General features: G+C 37.3%; 1 protein-coding gene across 6 annotated transcripts in view; it reads right to left on the bottom strand.

Moving 5' to 3' along the window:
* The window catches only part of CDK14 (cyclin dependent kinase 14), a 298720-nt gene that overhangs the window by 91804 nt on the left and 181838 nt on the right, over positions 1-25078 (bottom strand). For all 6 annotated transcript variants that reach the window (XM_071560658.1, XM_071560659.1, XM_071560660.1 and 3 more), the window contains one exon: positions 9142-9205. In XM_071560658.1, coding sequence (XP_071416759.1) covers positions 9142-9205 — 64 coding nt within the window. The remainder of the gene's footprint in view (positions 1-9141; positions 9206-25078) is intronic.

The raw sequence follows: 25078 nt of genomic DNA, 5'->3' as shown, positions 1-25078 counted from the left end.
CTGTAAGGGACATGCATGAGCAAAAGGAACAAACTTCTCAAAGGGATCTTGCTTCTTTAGTGTCTACAGCTTTAGTAGAAACATCTTAAGTACCTTATACATGGTATGTATCAGGCAGGGAGAGGCAAAACTAGGAGGAAGACATGGAGAGGGAGAAACCCTGTCTATAGAGAGGCACATGTAAATTCATAGTTCTTAATTTCAAACTCAATTGAATATGCTGCGTGACTGCAGACCATGTTTCTTCTGTATCAACTCCTTCCTCTCTACTCTGACCAGATTAGAGGTCCCTTACTTTAAATGCTTTGTATGGAAAGAAACCACACATTGATAAAATACAGCTCACATTTTTCTACATAATTTTGTGGTCATGGCTCCAACCAGAGTGCTGTTAACTTTCACAGACAGTATAATTAGATGGGACTACTGTGCTAACTAAGCCCAGCCTCGTGCACATGCCAGCTCTCAGTACTTGCCTGAATTAATCCTTTAGAGAATAAAAAAACTAGAGTAAACCCAGCTGAAACAGAGTAAACCCAGCTGATTTTGATTTCAGAGTTGCCAGAACAGAGAAGCTACAATAATCTTGTCCTTGAGCTCCTCCACCAAGTCCCCAAACTGTGCAACCACAATATTGCATACCTAAAACCACCAATCTTGCAGTCCCAACATAGGCAAAAAAAGAAGCAACTTAAGCTCCCAACTTCTATCTGAGCATCTCCTACTTGTGTCCAATTAATGACAGAACTGGAATTCAGTCTTGCAATTACATCCCCAAGTTTGCTTCTGAGTTATTTTAAAGAGTGAACAACTCTCACACACCTGTATGAATGTCTCTGTCCTTTACTGCTCAATGGATTTAATAAAAACAAATCTAAAGCTACACATATCTGAATGTGACCAACTGCATGAAATTACATTTTATGATACTTTCAAGCATATGGTATTTGTTTTTCAGATGGTCCCCTTGATTTGATCATAAAGTGCAGTAATATCAGTCAGTAGATCTTGACTGTATGTGAAATCCTAGGAATACTGCACAATTACCATGAATATTACCCCCCAAAAGAATGCTTTCTCTGACATACATTATGAGAGGCAGCAGTACTGGCAGTCTAAATCTTGGTCCAACCTTGTGGAAGAAAACCAGTGAAGCAAAAACTTAATGCCCCTATCCCAGAACGGAAAAGCAAGCAGGCAGATTTGAGAATTTCCTGCAGACACATGATGATCCACCCACACAGCCATCCTACAGTGCATGCGAACCACTGTCAGGAACATGAGTCACACCATCTTGCTGAGACAGCTGCTCATTCTCATGAGGCTGAGAATTAAGAAGTCTGAAAAAACTTAATGTTTACAGATCAGGATTTGACCTCAGATGTATTTTGAATTTCTATAGTTCCAAATTGTGAATATATATACTAGAGTTCCAACATTTTAGATGATGATGATGATGATGATGGTGACGATGATGAATACTATTATATGTGTTTATGACGAATCAAAATAATGCAGTAAGCTCATCTGAAATTCAAAGCAAAAAGTATGATTTTAATTTTCTTTATGCAAGGACTTAAATATTTGTGAATCTTTTGGAACAAATTTGGGAAAAAACTTTTGATCCTCTGCATTTTTATCCCAGTCATACAGTCATCATCCTCACTAGCAACCACATCTTACTGTTACAGAGCTGGCTTTTCACATGGGTGCTGTGTTTCAGTAGTCAAAGGTGATTTCTGCTTATGTGAAACAAAAGAAGGAAGAGATTTTTAGTTTTATTTAAATCTCACAGCACCTAAAAGTGTTTACCATTTGCATCTAAGAAGACTGAGTTAGCCAAATCTTGACTAAGTGGCATGTTCATAATCAAATGCAGTGTAAAGAGATCCCTGTATAGGACTGCATAAATAAGAGCAAACGTAGTATTCCTGTTAGTCACTGGAAAAATGTAGCAACATCTTCCTGTAGTATACCTTTTACTCTGAGGATGTTAGAAGAGTATACAAAAGGACAAGTCTAACATATTACATCCACACCATCAGAACCAAGACTCACTTGTTCTGCTCAGCACTACACTCAACCCACACAGAGATGCTGAGTGGTGCAGTCACACACATATTCTGACAGTACATGGATCTGACCTTCTCTTTGCTTCAGACCGTGTAGCACAGCTTATTCAATGCCTCATGTGCCTAGAAGTTTTTAGGACTGTGCCCATAAACAGTAGCAACAACAAAGGTATTAGAATAACAGCAAAATGGAAGCAGAAATGAGCAACCAGAGGAAACAGGTAATTTTTTGATTGATTCTTGGCTGATTTGACAAACATGATTCACCAAAAAAATTATGTTCTTAAAACAACTGCTCCCAAATTCTAGCCAGTTTGAAGGCTTAGGGGGGAAAAAAAAAGCCTGGCCAGAAAGGTCATCCAGTAGGCTCAGCTATACTAAGTGGTCTTAGAAACAATAGTATTTCTTTCTGTCTATTTCTTATTTTCTTTAGACAACCACTCTACAGCAACACTGTTAAATATGCTTACTCACTTGTGTGCCCACATGTATACCTACATGTTCTTGACTGCAAGCATCATTATCTGCCTGATAAACATGCTCCATCTGACAGCCCTGCATCAAGGGCAGGTTCAAACAGAAGTGAATTTCAGGAGAACTCACTAGTGAGCTTATTAGCAGACCACTGCAGGAATACTGGTCTGCTGTAAGAATTGAAAAAATAGCACTTGCATTTTAAGTAACATAAAACAAGCTGAGGGGTTTTTCTCCTTTATCAGTCAGAAAAACACATGAACTATTATACCTTTGCCACATGTGCTTTGAAAGGACCTAGAATAGGCAAGAAAAGCAACGTAAGGAATTAGAGACAGAATACATTTTGATTATTAGCTTCTTTTTAGCACTATTGATAATCAGCTTCTAGTCTAAACCAAAGACCTTAAAATGCAATTTGACTTCAAGGCATTTTGAGTTGTTAATCAAAACATGATGGCTAATATGCATTCCTTGATTAATGTTCTTCTCTATTTAAAATGAAATGTGATTAGCCTAAGTGCAAATATTTAAACATCAACATAATTAATATTTTGAAAAGTCTAATTCATGACTTCTTTAAAAGGGTTTTCTTTACAATTAAATTAAGTCTAACGTGACTAACACTGTATTGTGGTATGTAAGACTCATATGCTATTTTGTTAAAGACTCAATGCTAAAAATATTTAAATTTTGTTAGTAAAAAATTTAGTAAAAGTTTAGTAAAGATAAAAAGACAAGCATCCATGTTGACAAGCAAATTTTCAAGCACTATAATATTTGCAGCACTAATGTGAAATTAAGAGTTTTCACTGAACTTCATTCACCACTGGAGTTTTATCATATACATGACCTAAACTTTGGGATTTTGTATGCCAGATGTCATGAGAAAAATTACTTCAATTCCCCCCCTCTCCATCCCCTCCCCTCTCCTCCCTTCCAAAAGCATCTGCTTTAGAAGTGCACAAGTTGTATAAAGAGGAAGGCAAGATGCTGTTTTCTAAACTCCCTACTGAGCATGAACAGAAAATGTAATTTTAACAGGTAGCATTGTCTGAAACACTGGACTTCTATATTAAATGGTTATGCCTTTCACCAGTGCTCACCTTGGGTTCCCTTGTGTATATAATTGGTTATTTAACTTTTCAGCTTAATGTAATTTTGTTTAAAGAATGGTGAAAACACTGACAATTCTGCTTCTCTTGGTTCTAGATACCACAGACTTTAGGAAACAACAAATAACACAATTTAGTTTTGGCAAAAGAGGAGAAGAAATTTGAAATTAATTTTCCTTTACAGATCCCTCTCCTTTCTTCAAGTACTCAAATGCTTGAAGACTACATCTATACCAGTAATTTAAATGTGCTCCAGACTGCTGTCTGGCTGAGACACCATCACTATCCTGTAGTGCTACTGCAGTACCCTTCCACTTCCATCCTCCAGTACATGAGATGGGAACTTCCTTCTTTTCACAGGGAACAGTCCCTGACTCACACTAACTTCCTAGCCATGCCAGGGAATTAATTACTGGTAAGTGCTAGTTGTCATGAACTAAAAAGGCATACCAGAGGCTGCTCTAACAGTTTAACAGCAGACTTCCACATCGCCTGGGAACATTCGCTGGCATCAATGTAGATGTAAGTAAACAAGACACTGATTCAGCATGTACCAAATTGTTGACAGGCTTCGGTGAAACTCCATAGGAAAAACTGCTATGAAAGTTTGAAAAGCCATATATTCTCATATACAGTATGTTCATGTGTTTGTGACAAAGGACTTCAGTCTCTCAGCCCAACCCTACTCTAAATGAAGACAATCTTTTGAAAACAACTTGGCTACCAATCAGCTGTTAAGATGCAAGTAGGCATATCATATTTCTAAACCACATCTATATTTATTGATCACCTGGGAAGCAAAGTAGAATTCCGAAGTCAGAACACCAGCTCTGCAGTGGTTTTGTGAGTAATAGACTCGTAATTTTTTAATAAATCCATGAAGTACCTGTCAGTCTCTGCAAATTCTGTCTTATGCTTTATTTCCTCTGAATGCTGTTTTCTCGCCATTTCTTTTTGTATTCTGCTTTCTCCTTAAGGAGAGACCCTTACTTCTTTTCATCCTGACTTTAGGGATTCTCTTTTGAAAATCAGTGCTCAGCAGATGCTTCCATTGTCTTATAAAGGCACCTTTCAGGTATACTACTCTCTATTGTATCTGATCATCTGTTGAACATTGGGAGGTTCAGGCTCCTATACCATCAGCTCAAGATTAAATATTTAACTTTCTTTCACGTAAAACAGTACTGTAAGGAAACTGATGCACCGTGAACATGACATCGCCTTCTCACGTTTTCTCCACCTTCCTAACAAGTAGACTTCTTCTCCTTGATCATCACCATGGTCATGGTCATGGTCACTTCATTAATCTTCTATTGTGACCATATATTACCTTCTCCTACTTTACTCACTGACATTACCTTCTGATAAATCTCTATTTAACTTTCCAGAATGAAGAATCAGTCCTAAATAGCAATTGAGAATGTAGGAAAAGTGAAAACTTAAGTGTAGTTGTTGATCCAAAGACTTATCTTGCTCAATTATTTAGGTAGGACTCTGAATCTAGGACAAATGGCTGGAGAGAAAAAGTTGATAAGAATCCAGACTAAGAAAAATGGGAGATTTAATAACAATTGAGAGAATAATACACAAAAATCAGGAAGATTTGGACACAAGACTGGTAAGAAAGTAGCTTGTTTTGGAATACTGCTGCATCTCTACTCATGCAGATATGACATAGTAAATGCCCACTTTAATTGTGTTCTTGGAGATATGAGTCCAGTGATACGATTGGTGGTTGGATGTGCTTTAGTGCAGCAAATCTACATATTTCTGAAAGTATTGTAGCAAAAGAATAAATAGTGAAAACATTATCTCCAAGTCCTGTGTCAGGTGGTCATGTCCATCATTTAGTGTCTTTGTCCAACAACCTGTAACATGGGGCTTCTAATCCAGATGAAACCTCAAGATTTTTATTGAAATAGCAACTAACACTTCTTCAGAATTTCCACAAACTGTCCTCCTATTTGAGGGCAGATAATTGATTTTCACAGAGATTCCGAATGACTGGGTTTCTTTGGTGATACCTGAAGACCCTCTCAAGATTACAGCATCCTTCACATCAAAGTGAAACACAGAGGTAACACAAAGTTACTGAAACACTTCTGAAGTACTTCAGAACTTTCAGATGCATTATTTAGATTATCCCTAAGTCATTTACTGAGCAGGACACATGTGCACGTGTGTCTGTGTGCACAGGTGCAAACATAAATGGAGAGGACCAAGGCTGAGGCCTGGAGAAAGCTTAAAGACCAGGACAACTTTTAGCTTTAACTATCTTCATAGTACTTGGAGTATTTGTTAGCTAGAAAGTAATCTGAGATCTCAAAGCAGGCAGATAAAATACAAGTTTTTTTCTGACTCTTTAAATGTCAAATAAAATTACGACCATTTTATTTTCACTATTATAATCTGTTAAAATGACCAAGGTTAGGGGTTTAGATGACATAGAGCCACCCCCAGCTAACCTTAGGAACACAGTTCTTATTCAGGCTCAGAAATATTCCCACATATTAAGATGTCAGAGATCATCATTGTTTATGCACTGGCTGCTTTCCATAATAATCAGACCCCTGTCCACCATAGCAGAGATTAATGCCATGTTTTCAAGACATGTTTCTCCCAGTAAACTGTGATTAGCTCTCCACAGCACAAGACTGTGCCCTATCAAATTGCAGCATGAAAATTAGTTATTGAAGTCTGTGTGCAAACAAAAAATACAATGAAATTTTGTTTCTACTCTCAATAGTCTTTCCAACTCCACAGACATTTAATGTGCCCAGCATTTTTAAAGCTACAGTAACTATCACTGATACTTTCTGTACAAATCCTTTTGTTTTATGCTTACACAACTCAGTTTACAGCATCAAAGCTTTATCTGAATGGATGTCAATATCCTCATCAGTGCTCTCTGAACTTCTCAATTTATCACACTTACTGTTAGCAGCTACCAGCCTTAAAACTCACCAATACATGCAAAGCACAGGAGTTACTTAGTCCCATATCACTTATATTTAAACACAGTCATTTCACAAATCCTAAAGAATAATGGAATTGATTCAGACTTGGCAAGACATGTCAGGGTCCTTCCTGTATTCTTCTGCTAAGAAAACGAAAATATTAGGTCATCTTAAGTGTATTATTAAAGCTTTAACATCCATTTTTGCTCCAAAGAAGTCTGTCATGAAAGTTAAACTGTAACAACAATTTCAGATCATCAGGGAGGGGAACATGTCTGGTTGAGTATCTGTGGAAGGGCATAATGCAGCCTGGCCATAGCCAAAAAACTTTTGTGCACAGAATGGTACGAAGGACAGTGTATTTTAAAGAAGCAACAGAGAACCTGGTATCCATGACCAGACATCTCCAACAAGTCTAATGGCCTGAGCAAATAGTTTTAATTCCAGCCTAGCCCACAGGTCAGAGCATTTTGTCCAGAGCGTACCTTGTATGCCAATATGATCCCAGAGGTGATGTATTTTGCTGCTCTAACGATTCCACACCTCACTAGCATAAAATCCAACTACTTGGTTTTGGGGTATGTAAGCCAGTTTTGGTTGTCCAGTTAGATGATGCTTTTGATTGCTGTAACTTTTTTAAAAATCAGCAAATGAGGAACCACAAAACAACCAAAAATCCTTTTACCAAGGTCATCATGGATATAGAGAGGTACAAAGGAGTGCAGAACACAGTGTGTGTACAGAATAGGGATTTTATTTTTTGAGTGCTCTCAGACCTCCACAGTGCAAGGGAATTAAGGAGATCAGCACTTTGCATTAACAGGCCCTAGAAAGATTAAATAATTGCCAGTAGGAATAGTAATTACTCTGACTTAGAAATGTACGTACTTCACAGATGTGGAAAGGATCCGAGAGAACAAAGACCACGCCATTTAGAAATGGTGAAAATACTGAATGACCATTTTCTGTCTTGGAAGCATCTTTCCTGCTGTCCCCACTGTGCATTTGTATAAACATTATGTATTTATACCTGAAAAAAATCCATAGTCTGGGATGGAAAAAATAAGAGCAAGTCTAGCATAATGCCTGTATAAAAATTAGATTTAATGAAGTGCCTACAGTGGATTTATTTCCTGATATTCTTCTGTGGTAATAAACCCACATTCCTTAACATACTTTGAATCCAAACTGAAAAATGAAATCAGGAAATTTCTTGGCCGCCATCTACTGGTCAAAACTTCCTGTATCACGCAAAAGAATAAAAACAAATCAACCCAAGGAGCACTCACTGACACCTCTAGATTTATTCCTTCTCTTCACTATTCTTGCTAAAACCAATGTCTTTGGACTAGTGTTGCAGACCACTATATTTCTGTAAGGATTCTGCATATATGCTCACCTTTTAATCAGTATCAAGAAAGAGAAACACAAAAGCTTTTAAACCCAATGACACACTGTTTTAGGGAAGAACACCATAGTATTTTTAGAATTTCAGTGAAAAAATTTTGTTAAAGTAGTTTCTACTAATTCAGTAGAGATTGCTACAGTGTGATTTCACTGTACAGCAGTAAGTCTAGGTCAGAGTCTGAAAAGCAACATGCAAGAAAGCTGTCTCTATTCCTGTTTCTTGAGGCTTTGTCTCCCTGTAATGGTAAGCCTTACAACAGATTTGTCTCTCCCTCCCTCTCTCTCTTGTCATTCATCCAACAGCATCTGGTAACCTGCTCTTTACCATCTAGTCCAAACCCGCTGTTCAGGTCCCATCCTGCCACAGTTTGGACAGAATGAAGATGGCAAAACTCTCTGGACAACCAGTTCCAGCATTTTATCACCCTCACCAGCCAACACATCACCTACTCATTCACCCGCTTTGCTGTGTTTAAAAACTGTGTTCCTAAGATCCCCACTCAGAAATTCACAAGACTGTGTATGTTACATAGATAAACGTGCATACATATATAGCATAACGAAGCCGACTACATCCTTCTAGTTTCTAGGGAACAAACTGCTCCCTCTCACAAAAAGGTATTAGATGGTTAAATGGCTTTTCAAGGATGGTTGTAGAATATGACAACTTCAAATACAACATGTATTAAAAAATTGAATCATTGCCCAAAGGTACTAACAGATGATCTAGCAATAACTTCAGCTTTCACAACAACTTTTGTCTACTCTCTAGTTTCATCTAGTCAAAGTTTGGTGTGCTTTGTGGAAGAGCAATACTGACTAGCAATCACCCTACTAGCAATCTGAAAGGTACAATACTCAGTGGCCAAAGAATGCAAGCAGGTCAGGGCTCATACTGTAATAAACAGAAGAAAATGAAAAAGAAGGCAAAATAAAAAAACCAACAAAAGAACCCCACACACAGAGTCCTGAGCACAAGAGAAAGCAGCTAGAAGAAGTGCATTATGGTTCATGCACTGCATACCAAGTAATTTTGAAGCCTGTGGGCAGGGATGCAATTATCTCTGTTGTGTACTTCCAGAAGAGAATTTGCGTGAACTCGGTACTTCAGCCTACCTGGTTTAAAATGCGGTAAAGAGTGGACTCCAGGCCACGTATCTTCATTTGGTGTTCCGAGTACCTGTGCATAAAAGAAGAAAAAATGCACATTGCTTTAATGGAAAAGACTTAACAAGTCATAGAACTATAGAAAGCTACTTCTCATTGTAAGCTCAATGTACCTTACAATCTAAACTTTAAATAGACTTCATAGCTGGCAGATGAGGAGGAGAAAGAAGGTACAAAAAGTTAAATTATTATAATGGTTTCAAGGTACCAGTGGAGTAAAGTAAATCAGTAAAGCAGATTAAGAGTGCTGTGCTCCTGTCATGTTGTCTATTTTAATCAGATGTTAAAGCTACTTTCCACTGACAAGTATCAAGCTATCTCAGAGCACTGATGTTACAGAGGATAGATAATTCAGCTCAGAAATAATTTAAATCCCTATAAACTTAAATAAGATGAACAGATAACTAATAGATGCCAGGATAGAAAATTTACAAGATGGTGAAAGGGATGATTACAAGTATGGCATGAACAAGAATGCACTGCAAGGAGTTGTAATTTGTAAGTGCCTGCAATATACATAAAAATAGTAAATTCTTAGAAGATACAGGCTTTACTGACTTGTGCATTACGTGTTGTTTCTATTCACTTCAGCAGTCCTCTTTCTGGTAATGTAAGTCAGAGTAACTCACAGCAGCAAAGTATTTAACACTTCTCACCTGTGTCTTATATCCTCTGTCACATGAAAAGTTCACCCTCCATGTCTTTGGAACAAATAGTAAGTAAATTCAGAGAATTGCTATAATTAGTTCTCTCATACCTGGTTTTGCTTCATAACACATAACTGTCAGCACTTGCTTTAAGTAAAGCAAAGAGGAACACCTAAATTAGCAGCTCTAGAAATACATTTCTGAATGTGTTGTGGAATTTGATTTCACTAATAAGATCTTTCTTTTCAAAATGTACTAACATGAATGAAATGCTAAAGACTCCTTTGAATATTTATTATAAGCTCAGGACCTGGAATAAAAGGCTGATTTTCTAAAGTGAAGGCAGTTCACATCAGTTTGGTGCTTGTTTTGCATTGTCATCAATGTAAAAAAGCCTGTGCACTGAAAGTCTTCTGAAAAAATCTTTTGCACTTGAATAGCTTGAGGCCCTGTGACATTCTGTGGTCACTTACATCAGCATAAAGCAAGCTCAAAGATAACATGAAAATCTTTGGTCCAAAAATGTGAAAAACAACATCTACTCCAAATCATTTGGCACAAAGAGATTTTTCTTTTCATCATGTCTACTCAATATACATATGAATTAAGAGCATTAAAGGAAAGACCACTCTAGAATACTTGTTTCACTTCTTAAGCTATGTAAACATTTGTTCATGTTGACAAATTCAAGCTGAAAAAAAAATCTTAGAGGCAAGATTGGGAAGGTAAAACACAAAAAATTTCTCTTCAACTCTGCCACAAACTTATGTCATAAAATTTAGAAATGGGCTTAAAAACTTAAGGCAAAAGCAAGTGACCCTTACTAAAATAGATACAATTTTTTTCCTACAAGATGTGCTTGATGACTCTAGGGCCTCAAATTTGTTAAGCCATTTACAATACTAACGTGTTTATGATCTAAGAGTATTAATACATTTTTTCTCCACTATCCAATACAATAGGCAAACGGTCCAGCTTAGATGTAGTATGATCAGCAGGAGCTGAGAACCAAGGTGTCACACAGATGACAGTATCAGTGCATCTAGAGTACATGTTCACACAGTTATTTCTATGTGCAAATTCCACTGAATTTTATTTGTAAATATTGTTAGTAGCACATTGCTTTCAGTCCTTGTGATACCTCTTAACTGGCACCTGAATTAATCTTGGCCCTGCAACCCTGATTCATCTCAACACCCATGCTCATTTCATTATTGCTAATAGAGGCAGCACAATTCTGCCATTAAACATAGAAGTTAGGAGACACTGTCAATATTATGCCACTAAATCCATTCGTAGTAACTTCCACTTACCTTCTGCATCAGGCTCCTGGTGCCAAGTACCTCTCAGACCAGGAGAGGGAGCCCGTGGATCAAAAACAGATTCACTCTTGCAGCAATTTGAATTTACAACTAAAGTCCTCAACTTTGCAACCCCTCTTAGTTAATCAAAGGAATATTTTCTCATGAAACATTATGAATGTAAGAAAATAAGCCACACCTTTAAAAAAGTGTATTCTTAATTGCCTCATTTTAGATGAGGCAAATGCATCTAAGGAACTGTACAGATGAGTATTAAAACCAGCTAACAAACCCAGAAACTTCCAATGCAAGGTAACATGGTTATCAGAGCAATATAAGACAGAACTTGGATCTCAGAAATAGATTATTCTGATTTTCAGAGTAACATCAGGTTCAGCACAGAGAATTTGATGGGAGATCACTTTTTAAATTAAACACATGTGACTCACAATATTTTGTTTCACTAGTTTTCCAATCTGTTTCTTCAATAATATTCCAGCACATCAGCTGCTACAGCACTTAAGATCCAGCTAAAAACAAGTTCTGTGCGTTGGAGTACTCAAACCACCTACAATATTTACACCTTCTCTGAAGGGTAGCAGTCAGGCTGAAAAGAACTAGGGGTCTTCTATCACCTAAATGTCAACCATTTGTAAGGTAGGGGCACTTGGTAGTTCAGGCAAGGATCCAAACACTTTATTATAATGCATAGTACAAACACCATAAAGATCATCCTTCTTCCACACAATTTTTAACATACACAGTACAGAAATTCACAATACGTGGGTATCAATCAACAAAAAAGGAGGAAAGGGCAGCAGGTAAACAACTGTGGGTTTGGATAAGATGAAACAGTCACTGCTCATAGGTATGTCAACAAAAAGAAATTTGTAAGCATCACCTTGTAGTGATGCTTTTAAGCAGTAATCAATTCCATTTTGATGAGGTGGGATTAAGTAATCCAAAGCAATGAGTTTTGTCACCTGCTGCAAACAAAGCAAAGTGCACTTCACAGATAACAGCACGGTGGAGAAGGATTTGCGGCTTACAAAAGAGAATTAAGGGACCAACATGAGAAAGGAAAGTGGAGGAGGAAGGGAGAACCCAACAGTCATCTCATTATACTCAAACCCACTGTCACTTAGCAGTAGACTACTCACCCAGACCAGACCACTGGCAACATCTTGGCATTTAACTGATTACTCGTGTTAAAAACCACTCTATGCTGCCAGTGCTGGAGAGCAAGTGTGACCTTAGCAGTGGCAGTGGAAGATACAGGAGGCACAGCAGCCTGGGACAACAAATGAGCAGCAGCAGCTCTTATTTTACAGGTGGCCTCCTAGCCCCTACCGTCCCCTCTTATGATCCACATCTCATCCCAAGCATGCCATCATGAGCTCTGCTTCTTCTACATTTTAAAACTTTTAATTTCCATTTCATGTTCCAAACCCCTAAAAATAACCAGTACTGTCATGGCAATCAAGCCCCAACTTAATATTGGAAAGAAGCTTTTATTTAGCATTAAGAATTATTTGAAAAATTAAGAATAACTTTTTTGCTTTCTATACTAGTAATCTGTTTCTCAGTGAGGTAAACATCAACTTGCCTGGTTTAATATCCTATTTTTAAAAAAATTCAGTTCCTAACAAAAGAATAATCTACAATTCTCAAATTTGAAATGGAATCAATGTGTTCCAGAGATCAGGATGGTTATGGTTTCTGCAAAGAAAACTCCAAAACCTACTAAGATTCTGCTGTTCCACACTGCAGACAACAATCTATGCTCTTTAATTCTCTAATGAATGAGGTAGATCAATCCTCTCATTTGAAACTTGCTATTCAAAATCAGATTCTAATTTCATTTGTAGGGTGAGAAATCTATTTATATATACAAAAAAAACCCCCAAAACAGTAGATCAGGGTACTGAGGGCCAAATATCTATACTGCCAGTTGATATGGTTACAGTTTCACAGAAAGTTATGAAAGCAGAACCTGCTGTTCAAATCTCTATACACAAGTGTGATATGGAAAGACTTCCCAGGAAATGCAACATAAGTGCATTAAGGGCTATTGCACTGCCTTAATTTTTTAATGGAAGAAAAATGTTTGAGTTTTGCATCTGATTTTGCAAAAGACTCATCGTTCCCTGGTGTGCAAAGAAATAATTACTTTATGGTGAGCTTTACTGCACTTTCCCAACACAATTACTCATGTTGTCCTATATCCTGCTTTGAATGCAAAAACATCCTACATTACTGCCATGCATTAGATGAGCAGCAGTGCAAATCTTTCCTACCAGCTCTTTCCCAACTGCTGGCAGAATTAATGAAGAAAAGCATTTCCCTTCACACTACAAGTTTTGAATATACAAAGCTGCATACTACTGAAATAATGCTTTAACCCTTGTTAGATCTGATGATCCTGAAGAAAGGTGATGGTTTGGACTTCAGCAAGACAAAGAACATGCAGCCTGTGGTATTATTGAGAGCAGAATGAAAAACAAGACTAGCATGCAAATAAGCTGCCTTTCATCAGACAAGGTTTATGGAAATCAGGTTAAGCAATACACAGAATTTTAAATTTTTTTAATGTTATGTCAACCTGATGAGTAAACAAAGTTTAGTAAAAAACATGTCAGGAGAATGCATTTTTTTCCATTAAAAAAGAAAAAAAAAAGAGCATGTTGTTGAAAAATGTCCTGGAATTTTAACTAGAAAGACTTACAAGCTGAGTGTAAAAATGTTTCTTGGTGTGTTTCTTTTTTTCCCTTGTTTTGTTTTTTAATTTTTTACTTTTAAGGATGTTCAAGATTTCTGTTCCAGTCTTCCTGTTTGCTGGGTAAAACATATTGCATTTAGTGACTCCTTGGCTGTGATGTACCATGGGAGACAACAGCTGTCTGAGGAACTGAACTTAATCAAAGAGGAAAGGAATAAGCATTGCAGAGCCATTTCCAAATCAGCAATCTTTCTGTTGAGTGAGATTTGGAGGTTTCAGATGTTCAGTTTTTCAAAAAAATCTGATCTATTCTTCTAAAATACATATACTTAATGAAGTTTTCAACTTAGTTAAAAACCTAGGAGTTCTTTTCATTAGAGGAAAGTACATTACTGCTTTAGATTTGGCTCCTGAGAGGCAGTCTAAGTTCCAGCATTTTTCTAAGGCAGCTTCACCACTTCAGAGCCGGCTCTGAACACAGAATTTCCCATTTGTTCTGGAAGAGGAGAAGCTTATGTGATCTCTCTCTCTTGCAGTCTGTCCTGGTGCTAAGTCATTTGTCCAGACGATCCATCTACAGCCACATTTTCCTCCAGAGAAGTCACTGGTAGGTACATCTCAACCACATCTTCCACAATCAGGGTAGGTGCTGTATTATGACCTGATAATGTCCGTGAGCATGAAATACATGCAGTAGTGAAGATCAAAGGATGAACTTCGTCCTTCAAGTTGCATTTGGGTTTAGTATAACAGGTTAAAAAAATTCAGCAACTATTTGTGCATTATGCATCCTGACTCAGAGCCTGCTGAATGACAACTGCAGTAAGGCTTCCTTCAACCCTCTGCTGGCCTTGAGGGGCGACAGCTGAGTGTCAAGTTTAATATCCAAAAGATAGAGTCAGAAATGGAATACCTCAATATCAGTCATTTCTTCACACCAGGAGCTTAGCAGTTCCGTTTTGCAGTTTGCTCCCCATAAGGGCCAGTAAATCTGTTTATTTGTGTAAGGTGCTTACACATTTGTTAGATTGAGGCTGAACACATTTTACCACTGGGAAGGCTGGGGTTGTTCCAGGATTTGCACCTGCAATGAAAAAGTCACCTAATTTTTTGCTAAAGAAACAATGTCTATCAGCTAATATGGCAACAATATGTTTATTTGGATTCATGAAAAATAAAGACTACAAGTCTATTCGTTGTCCTTAAGATTTAAAATATGGAAGCCTTACTTAAATACATTCTTAAAGGTTCACACGGTGGAAGAAACCTCTTTTATTTAGTGATTCTTACTAAAATGTTTATGTGCATGAGAAGAATTCTAAAAAAAAGCTAAGAAAACAGGATTTGGCAAACTTATTTTGAAAACACAAAGGGCCTATGCTGTAGAGACAGAATCCGAAATTACCAGCAAAAGGGAAAAAAGGAAACTCCTGACAGAGATTTCAGATTCCTTCAAACCAGTGCAACCAGGCAGTAATTTTGCCAAATCAAAAGTTAATTAAAAAGTGATGTACACATTAAAAGGAGACATTGTTCAGCTCCAAAGTGAAAAGACAGCTCCACTGTAAGGAATGTCCTATACTGAAGTGGTTAAAGAAGCAGATCAGAGAACCTCTTCCTTCCTCTTTCCCAGCCACCTGTGCTGAGGAGTCTCTTTCCATCAGTAAACAATCCCATAACCAGAATAAAAAATTCTGACATTAAACTAGATTTAATGTCTCTGATACCTGCTTTGGAGCTGCAAAAACTATAAAAGACCTCAACAGGATGAAAGTGATCCTTAGTAAGAAGATAAGAGAATTTGAAAGCTTTTATTGGCCTCAAAGCTGTGGATCATGAAAAGACTGGGAAGAATATTCATACAGAAGACCAAGCTGACCTCAACAGATTTCTCTCCCTCCAAGAAGAAAAGTTTACTTCTCTGGCATTGACAGAGCTTGTGAGCTCTCAAGTAAGATTACATAAAGGGAATAATTTCATGAAGATATTGGTGTGAATAAATATGAAGAAGCAGTTGCTCCTGATATCTGTGCTGGAAGATCCCTTTCTTACCATTTGGGAAGAAACAGAATGGTTTTCTTTACTGCAAAGGAAGACAACAATTTTCTGTCAGAAGGACCCTTTGGCTCACAAGTCATGCTTGTTTACAGTTCTTTTAAAATCTGCTGTGATGTCCTCTGTACAGAAGAGTACATACTTTGCATTTCACACTTCCTATCCTGTTTAGGTTGCAGAGCCCTCTAATTGTTCTAACTTTTTTACTGACTTTTTTCTCTAAACTAGAATGGGGAAAAAAAAAGCCAAAACTCTGTGGGAGGTTTTTATGAAATGTACTTCCAGAAGCCCTGCTGTGCTGGCTCAGCAGCTGGCTCATTTGAATTTCAGGTATGCACTACATAAGATTTTTTTTTTAAATGCTGGCTTATCAGAAAAGCAACGCTGCCTTTGGATCATAAAGCTGGCTTTATGGCCTTTTTGAAGACCATAAAACTGGCTCAGTTTACACACATGAATTCCTACCTAGTGTTGCAGTGTCCAATCTCATTGGCATGGGCAAAGCTACACCATTGCATCAGGATAATTAAAGGCTTAAAGTTGCCATTCAGCTGAAGAGCTTATTTAAATAATTAACAGACCAAATTTGTGCATCTTCCCATGAATCATGATAAATAGCAAGAAAAACATTTTTATTTAAAATAAATTTGTTTTCTCACTATAGTGTTATTTAACTACAAGAGTTTGAACAATCCAGAACATTTGGGATCACATCCCTTCCCCATAATGGATATCATCACACCAGGACTGGACCCAATGGTATTTAGAGAACCAACCAACATTTCCCCAGAACAAATCCCCGCTCCAAAGCAGTGAAGTGCACACTGTACTTCTGTGACACTGGAAACCTTTTGTCTCTGGCCTAGTGCCCAGTCACAACACACTGGAGGAATGTGTGCCTTGTTATGATAACACAAGGGGACTCACCATTCCTTACGCACAAGGAACTGCATATGCATGGCACAACAGAAGCTTGTGACATGAGCTGCTTAAATGGTAGAAATATATCTGCACTGGAGAGGAAAGCTGTTGTGCTAAGGCAGATAGAATATTATAGCTGGGCTGACTAAGCTGCTTGAACTCACTGTCTGGGAAAAAAAAAATAGTAGTATCATAAGAATTTTTTTCTCACCCAGAAAAACCAGGGGAGGTAACACATACCAAGACCTATATATGAAGCCTGGTGCTTAGCATCATAGAACAGCGTGACATTAATATCTGATCAGATCATCCAGACCTTATTTTGCCAGCTAAGGTCTTGATCTTGTAATAATCTCAATTTGGAATAGATTCGTGCAGCCACATGGAGCTCAGTGATGCAGTGAATATTCTGTCAAGTTGTTTTACGTGACAATCTGCAGAAAATAAAGGCAGCCAGTCATACTGCCATTTGAAAAATGTGCAGGTCCAGGTGTTACAGTATTTCTGAAACAGTGAGGGCATTAATAATGAGCTCCAATTCTGATGGGTATATGCAGTGGATATAAGAGTACTCTTCTTGGATGTCTAAATATCCAGCTGACTCCTACATGGAACCTTATCAGAATTCCCAAATCAAATCACTTTTGAAAATGTCTATCACTTAAAATCCATTTCAAGTGATACAGTTTCAAGTGTTCTTCCTACAACAAATCACAGCATGATGCTTGGTGCATTCATTCCAAACAGCAGCATTTTGCTGCTCCAAAAGCAAGAGTTTTATACTGTCTTTCTGAATCACAGGAGCAGAACAGAAGGGGAAATGGATAACTAAATAAAGAGAATATGCAAATAAAAAAGGAAGATTTGCATAGATATATGACAATGAGCTTTGGTACCACTAGTAGTCAATAATGATAAAGAGGAAAGAAAGACTGGAGTTAAAAATTCTTATCCCCCACCCCTAATACATTAAGGTCCTCAGAAATGCATCGTCTGAAATATTGATGACACAAAGGCTGGAAAATTATGGGGCATCAGATACAAGAACAATAAAATGACAAATTCTTTAACATGAGCAACTCTGCAGTACAAGGCATATCAGAACATTTCAGAGGTAAATTTTAAAGATCTGACCACATTAGAAGAAAGGGAGATGTTACACCAATGAAACATGGACAATCAACTACATAAGCTATCAGAGAGAAAAAACAACCTCTCAACACTGTAGGTACAGCTGTTCTCTTGGACTATGTGAGGAATGCAGATGAGCAGCACAATGTTATCATTAAGCTAGTTAAAAGGCCACAAAAGAAAAAGAACACATGAAAACATTTGCAAGAATAAGGTAATGTAAAGCAGAAGTAGTAGGAAGCTACACTGAAAGTACATTTTATTGAAAGTAAATGAAGCCCAGTTTAGTAAGAAACAGGTGTTTCACTATACTTAGTTTTCAGCTACATTTACTGGTCTGATGATATCTTTTTTATGGAATAGCTTATTGCAGTGGTTTCATGAAAAGACCCACTAAACAAACAAAAGAGGATTTTCCCTGGCTACAGTTATTACACTGCTTTGAACTGCTGAGAAGTTGATAAAGCAATATGATATCAGCAGGACATCATCCCTGCCCCTCCCTTTCCAAGAGGAAGAAGTATTAGCACATTTTAACAAGCTGCTTCAGCAGCATAACAATGTCATTACCCAAATATCTCAGTCATCAGACCAGAGCAGATCATACCAAAATGCACAGGATCTCCAACATCCAAATTATTAAGGCCTCTTTCTAAGTAATCAGGGCAACATCATGTATGCACACCAAAATGAGACATGAAGGATACCTCAAGGATTGATAAAATCCCTGGCTGTTTTCCCTCTGTTTTTCCTGAAGGGTCAGTTCAGCGATACAAAATTTATGCAACTTTTGCTTCAGCTCAATTACCACTAAGGATCAGTAACTTGTGTAAATGGCAGTTATAGTTGAAGACAATCTTATGGTAAGTGCTCAGCATCTTGCTAAATTAATACATAGTCTAGGATGCCGATTACTGAAACACTAAAACAGGTATTAAAGTATACCTTTACTCCATGAGCCCTACTGCAAATGATACCTCAAGGCATGTTCATGAGTTGAAGGGGATGTTTCCCCCAGACACCACGACAGAAAAAGCAATTTATTTTTACCAGGTCTTAAGAGGGTAGAAGAAATTAGCTATTATTCTTGAAGTCTTTTAAGAAACATGTGCAGACAGGCAAGACATATCAATCTTAGATTCTCATAACCTGTCCCTAAAATCATCATCTAAAACTGCTTCACATTGATTTTTAGACATTTTCAACCTTAAGGATGTTTCAACTTGAGCTACAGATTATAAACAGCATTTTGGCCATGACAATGCTCTTCAGAAAACCCACTTTTGGCATACAATGTGCAATTCAGACACAAGTAAAAGAAGAAAGGGAAAAGAGAAGATTCAGGTGTATTAAATATTGTCCCTTTATTTACAAAACAGAAAGCAATGCAACTATTTGATGATTAATCCTTTATCATCTTCCCTAAACAGTCAATATTCAGACCAGGTTTATGAATGTGCCTGTGGTTTTTTTTACAGTACAATACTATCTTGCAAGATAAGTTTTTGGATAACAGACCAGCACTGCTGTTCAGAATGGCTTCAGCTGCATTAGTATTATACACAAAGTGCTTGCAACTGCTTTTCTGTTCAGTGTCACCTGCATGCAAAAATGTTTGCAATTACAGCTCCATAACACTTGTGTACACAGCCTTCTTAGAGAAGGATTTTACATGGCAAATAAGTATATTTCTATGATGTATGGGGCCAAGAAGGAAGATGCCTGCAAAGATGTGCATCAGTGTAAGTAAACAGAGCTGCACTGATTTGCACCAGTTACTGATTTACAGCAGCTGAATCTCAGCATATTTTTTTTTCAATATATTGCCCACAACCACCCACTCAAAGGATAGAGGTAAGTCTGGAAAAGAAACAATGCTTCCTTATAATTATAGTGAATTTCTCATGGCAAATAGTAAGGAAACATTCTGATTCCAAAGAAAACCACAATGTCATTGTTTTCCACTGAGCCATGCCTTAATTTGTTTTCTTTTTCTGATAGCCAATTGCTCCTCATGTTTTGCACTAGCAAGCTAATAATAAGGCAAGCACTTGTATTGCCAGCCCAGCAGCCCAGTCACACTCACGGTTTTGCTCAGAATTAGCTGGCTGGACAGGAACACCTTCTTGCAAGCAGATGACACCTCTGTGCATCAGGTTGTGTGACTGACTGGCCCAAAATCTAGCCAGTCCTTGAAAGACAAGGATAAGGTTACACATTCATTAATTATTTTCTCTTCTCCAGCTGGCAAGTGTCCATAATACACTGGTTGGTATTTTTATGACTTTAAACGTGGATGAATGGGAGGTTGTGTCCCCTTTTCTAAAAGAATGTTAACAGAGTGTGAGACACCTATGCCTCCTTTCCTGACACACATAGGCTATATTCCTCTATAAAATGTTCTACATTTTTACGAGATTGCTAGTTTTAAATCCCAGGCCTAGTTTGTTTGCTCAGTACCATATGGGCTTAATGACATAAGGCAAAGAACAGCACAGACAAGGGCAGATGTGGTGAGGGTGGGAGTTCTTCATGAAAAGTAAACACTAATTAGCATCAAATACCTTGTGCCCTGTTATAGGGGAAAAAAGACTACACGTGCAGTGATACAGAAAACAATATAGTGCAGTTTGAGAGGAAAAAATGAGTTGAAACTCCTTAAAAGGAACTCTTAAAAATCCATCAAAATCCTTTACAAAGCATAAACATATAGAAGATTTACTTTGGTTTTTAAAGTTAATTTTAAAGGTTATTTTTGCTCATACTTGCCTAGTTTAGAATTACTTTCATTTGAAGTTTGGTCTAAGACATAAGGCCCAGAAAGGAGCCTTGCAAAAGCAGTATCAGAGCAAAACCTGCAGGCAAATTCAGTAAAATACTGAACAAGTGCTAACAACTTCAAAGAAAGGACTCACAGGTAGAGAGGCCTGCTATTTATTTAAATCATTTCAGAGTTGTTGAAGAGAAGTGAAATATTTTTCATATTGTTATTATAAAGCAAAGGAGAAGTAGATTTATTAGAAGGATTACACTTTTTCTACTTACATGCTGTGTTACAGAAGATAAAACTCAGCATTCAGGTTTCTACTCAATCAGTTTCAAAAAAAACCCCTTGTTTTCCTCATGAAGTCATTGGTGGGAAGAAAATGGAAAGAGATGGGGAGAAAACACAGACTTCCCCCTCTAAGCAAGTACCATCTATATTACAAAGATGAAGACTCTTTCTCCAACCAGATTCATCATCTGCAACATAGACAGCACCACAGATACCATGGCTGCACAAAATAAAATTTCAGCTCAGGTCCAGCCTCACAGATACATCTATTCCATCAGAGATTAATAAGCTGTATTTCACAGCCTAGTATTTACCAAGTGACAGAAAAACTTGTTTCAAATAATGAAACAGAAATAAAAGACCAATAAATTTGACTAAGTACCTGATTACACATGTGATGTTCAAAACCCAATGATTTAAAGTACTCGACCCTTGGGCTTAGCATTGCTAATTTTCCAAAAGATGCTATTAATGCAATGTACCAGAAAGCACATTTTCTTTGGGTCTGTCATAAGCTTAGAAGCTCTTTAAAGGTGCTACAGCAGGCTTTGGACATCAGTGGCATGAAGCAAGCCTTCAGACATAGAACCACAGGGAGAAAGCTCAGCAGCTTCACAAATCTCTGTTAACATCAGAGTTATGGAGGAAACACTACTAGCCTGCATTACATCATACAACACACTTCAGGCTTGTAGTCATATATGCCTCTATGAGCATACATATGTAAAAAAAAATAATACTACTAGCCTTTTAACCTTTCAATAACAGACATAACACTTCCATTTCCAATGAAAAGGAAAATGTCATTTTTCAGAGCTATCTGAAATGTCAAACTCAAGTCTTTGCTGTATATCTTCCTGCAGAAAGTTAGAGTTTCTAGTGTTACGCTTTGGCATATCAGGCTGCTCTACTCAGCAAATGGATATTGTTCCTCTTTAACTACTTTTTAATACTATGTATTATGGTACCCAACAGAGCAATAGCATCCAATACCAGAAAGGAGTCCTCAGCTTGTTTGACAGGCAAGTCAGAAAAGACAGAAGCTTCTGGCTGCAAATTCCCACTCCCACTGTGCCATGTTACCTGCAGGGTGATGTATTCTTCCCGGGATGATGTTTGCAGAATGAATGCCCATTTACAGACAACATAGCATTTAAATGCCATTGTCCCACCTGTGCAGAGATCTACAAAGTATCAGAAGAACTCTTTGTACTCTATTTTTACAGTGAAATCTAAGTTGCGGTGTAGTTGGCACCAAGACTAAAGTTCAGCCAATGCATAGATTATTCCCTTATTGGGAAGGCTTCAGAGCCTGGGAGGAAAATTCACTTTGATCTATAGTGGCTCTTGGAAAGTGCTTGTAAAATAGAAAGACAGAAATACCTTCCCACCCCAAAAAAAATCTCTGCAGAAGAAAAATTGGGTTAACACGAGAAATTCAACTCTGATCTGGTTTGAATCTGTTAAAAACAGCAAGTATAAAAGCACATCCTTATATAAGAATCAGAGCTGTAGCCAAGTTGCTACATCCAGTGTGGCTCAGCGTAAGGCATGCACAGGCACATTGCAGGATGCTCAGTGTAATGAGCTTTAAGATTCAACTAATTCATGCTGACCAACACCAGATCAAAGGAGCTGTCAATTCTCCCTGGCACAAGGCTAGCTTGAAGGCATTGGGTGTAGCTTTTACTTCTAGACATGATTAAATTTTATATTTAAAAGCAGGTTCTCCGTGACCAGAAAACCTCAAAGTTTGCATGTATGCTAACAAATGGCCAACAGGAATAAATTACTGATAAAGATCTTGATCTTAGCTACTCCATATCAGAAGCCAAATGGTATTTCCTGATTTTGTGTAGTTTTAATTTGATTCAACAGATCACCTCACGTGCTTTTCCCGTTCCCATGGTTTAACTGCAAAACGTGTTACTTGATCGAAGCTTCATCCTGTCTTGTGCACATATTACAAGACTAAATAGAACAAGCTGAGCTTACTGCATCCACATTATCAGTTCATCAGACTTAGCACCTTGCAACAGAACCTCAAGCTGCTTGTCTCAGAGAACGGCAAAGCAAACAGTTTGCTGGACTGATGATACATCATTAGTATGATACTTAGAGGCAAAAGACTTGCAGCTCTTACAGGCTGTAATTACTACAAGTAGTCACAGAACAAGAAGAAATAGCCTCAAGCTGTGCCAGAGGAGGTTCAAGTTGGACATCATGCAGAACTTCTTCACTGAAAGGGTTGTCAAGCTTTGGAACTGTCTGCCCAGGGATGTGGTGAAATCACCATCCCAGGAAGCATTCAGGAAATCACTGGAGACGGCATTTAGTGCTATTATTTATGTGACAAGGTGACATTCAGTCAAAGGATGGACTCAGTGAAGGTATTTTCCAACTTTTATAGTTTTATGACTTAATTCTATGATTTTACACTTTTCTCTCTCATTTTCTATAATGTATTTCTATCCAGAAAGTAACCTCAGTTTCAATATGTAGAAAAAAGCAGGAGCAAAGATGTAAAAGAATACTGATTAAATCAATACACCTCCGCGTTAAGGCACTTTATTCACTGTTAAACCTCTTTGAAAAAGCAACCTACTTATATGTGTGATTCCCATTTTATTTGGTGAGTACAGTTTTTTAAAAGATATTATCAACACTTCTAAGTAGAAAAAAGAATTCATATTATCAGATCCCAAGCATGACAATAAAAACTTGCTGCTTGGTTATTCATCAACATATCTAGGTGCAGATCCATTTCTGAGAATAGATTCTGTATATAAACCTTTGCTACTTTATTGAGGCCTATGGTTGTAATGGAACCTGAGAATGCTTATTATAAAGAGCTGCTGTAATAGAAATACACAGTCTGGGTGTATTACCATTTAAAACCCCACAAATTGAAACAATAGAAGTCAGGGGAGACAAGCTTGAAGAGAAAAGTCCTAAATAAAACAGATATCAACCTTTGTTCTTAATCTGTTACATACAGTCACTTAATGAAGCTGTTATGAAACATAAATACACATCAGTCATAATGAGGAAGAAACATATGTAGTATGCGGTGTTGCATCTATTTTTACTATGTAGATATGTGAAGAAGGCCAGCAGTAGAGATACACAAAAGCATTTGAGACTCTGACTTCAACTTTATAATCACTCAAACCGCATATATACAATGTATTTTAATTTCATTTACATAATAATGGCACTACACAATAGGAAATCAAACAGCCATTTAAGATTTTTAAACTGTTATTCCCCTTATATTTTATTCACTTATCCTGGCTACTATTTCTTAGCATTTTGTGACTTTCCTACTACAATGTAACCAATTCCCTAAAAGCCTCAAGCCGCAACCTGGACTCTTACATGCTATGGACATGTAGCTATAACTAATAACAATGGCAATAGATACGACACAGATGAATGTACTTTTTGTTGCAAGTTGTGTATTTTAGAAGAACAAAAGGGTGGGCTGTACCTTGCACCATTTTCAGAAGGCAACTCTCTGTTGTAAGAAAACCATCACTGGAGAATGTTGAAAACATGAACTATGGGAAGACTTGATGGGAAAGTCTTTACTGGCTGATCTGTTTCTTCCACAGTCGTGTAAGTGCTCATTGTGTGGAAGTTAATTGTATTAGTTATCTGGTAAAACAACCAGATTAATTTTGTACTCTAGTGCTATTAACTACCACACTATACATGATTCACTGGGGAATGAATGAATTTAATCCTTCTTTTCAAATACAAAACCAAACAAGAATAATCCTTTGTTTTATAACTTTTAAATAGATAACTTAAATTCTTAATGATGCTTAGACTACATTATGAAGGCACTCACTGAAACTATTTATCTAAGGGTAACTAGATACTTCCATTAGAAAGCCTAAATAAGTGGGATTTAAAAATTAACTCTAATTTGCAATGGACCATAAAATTATCCAGTCCAAAATTTTATCTATTTGTTCAAAGGTTTGCAACAGATCAAATTAAATAAACAGTATCAATAAGTTATCCCTTGTTATTTCAGCACTGTTCTCAATAT

The sequence above is a fragment of the Pithys albifrons genome, chromosome 7 (genome assembly GCF_047495875.1).
Source record: "Pithys albifrons albifrons isolate INPA30051 chromosome 7, PitAlb_v1, whole genome shotgun sequence".
Lineage (NCBI taxonomy): Eukaryota > Metazoa > Chordata > Aves > Passeriformes > Thamnophilidae > Pithys > Pithys albifrons.
The sequence above is the reverse complement of the archived record's forward strand: the minus strand, read 5'-3'. Positions and strand labels throughout refer to the sequence as shown.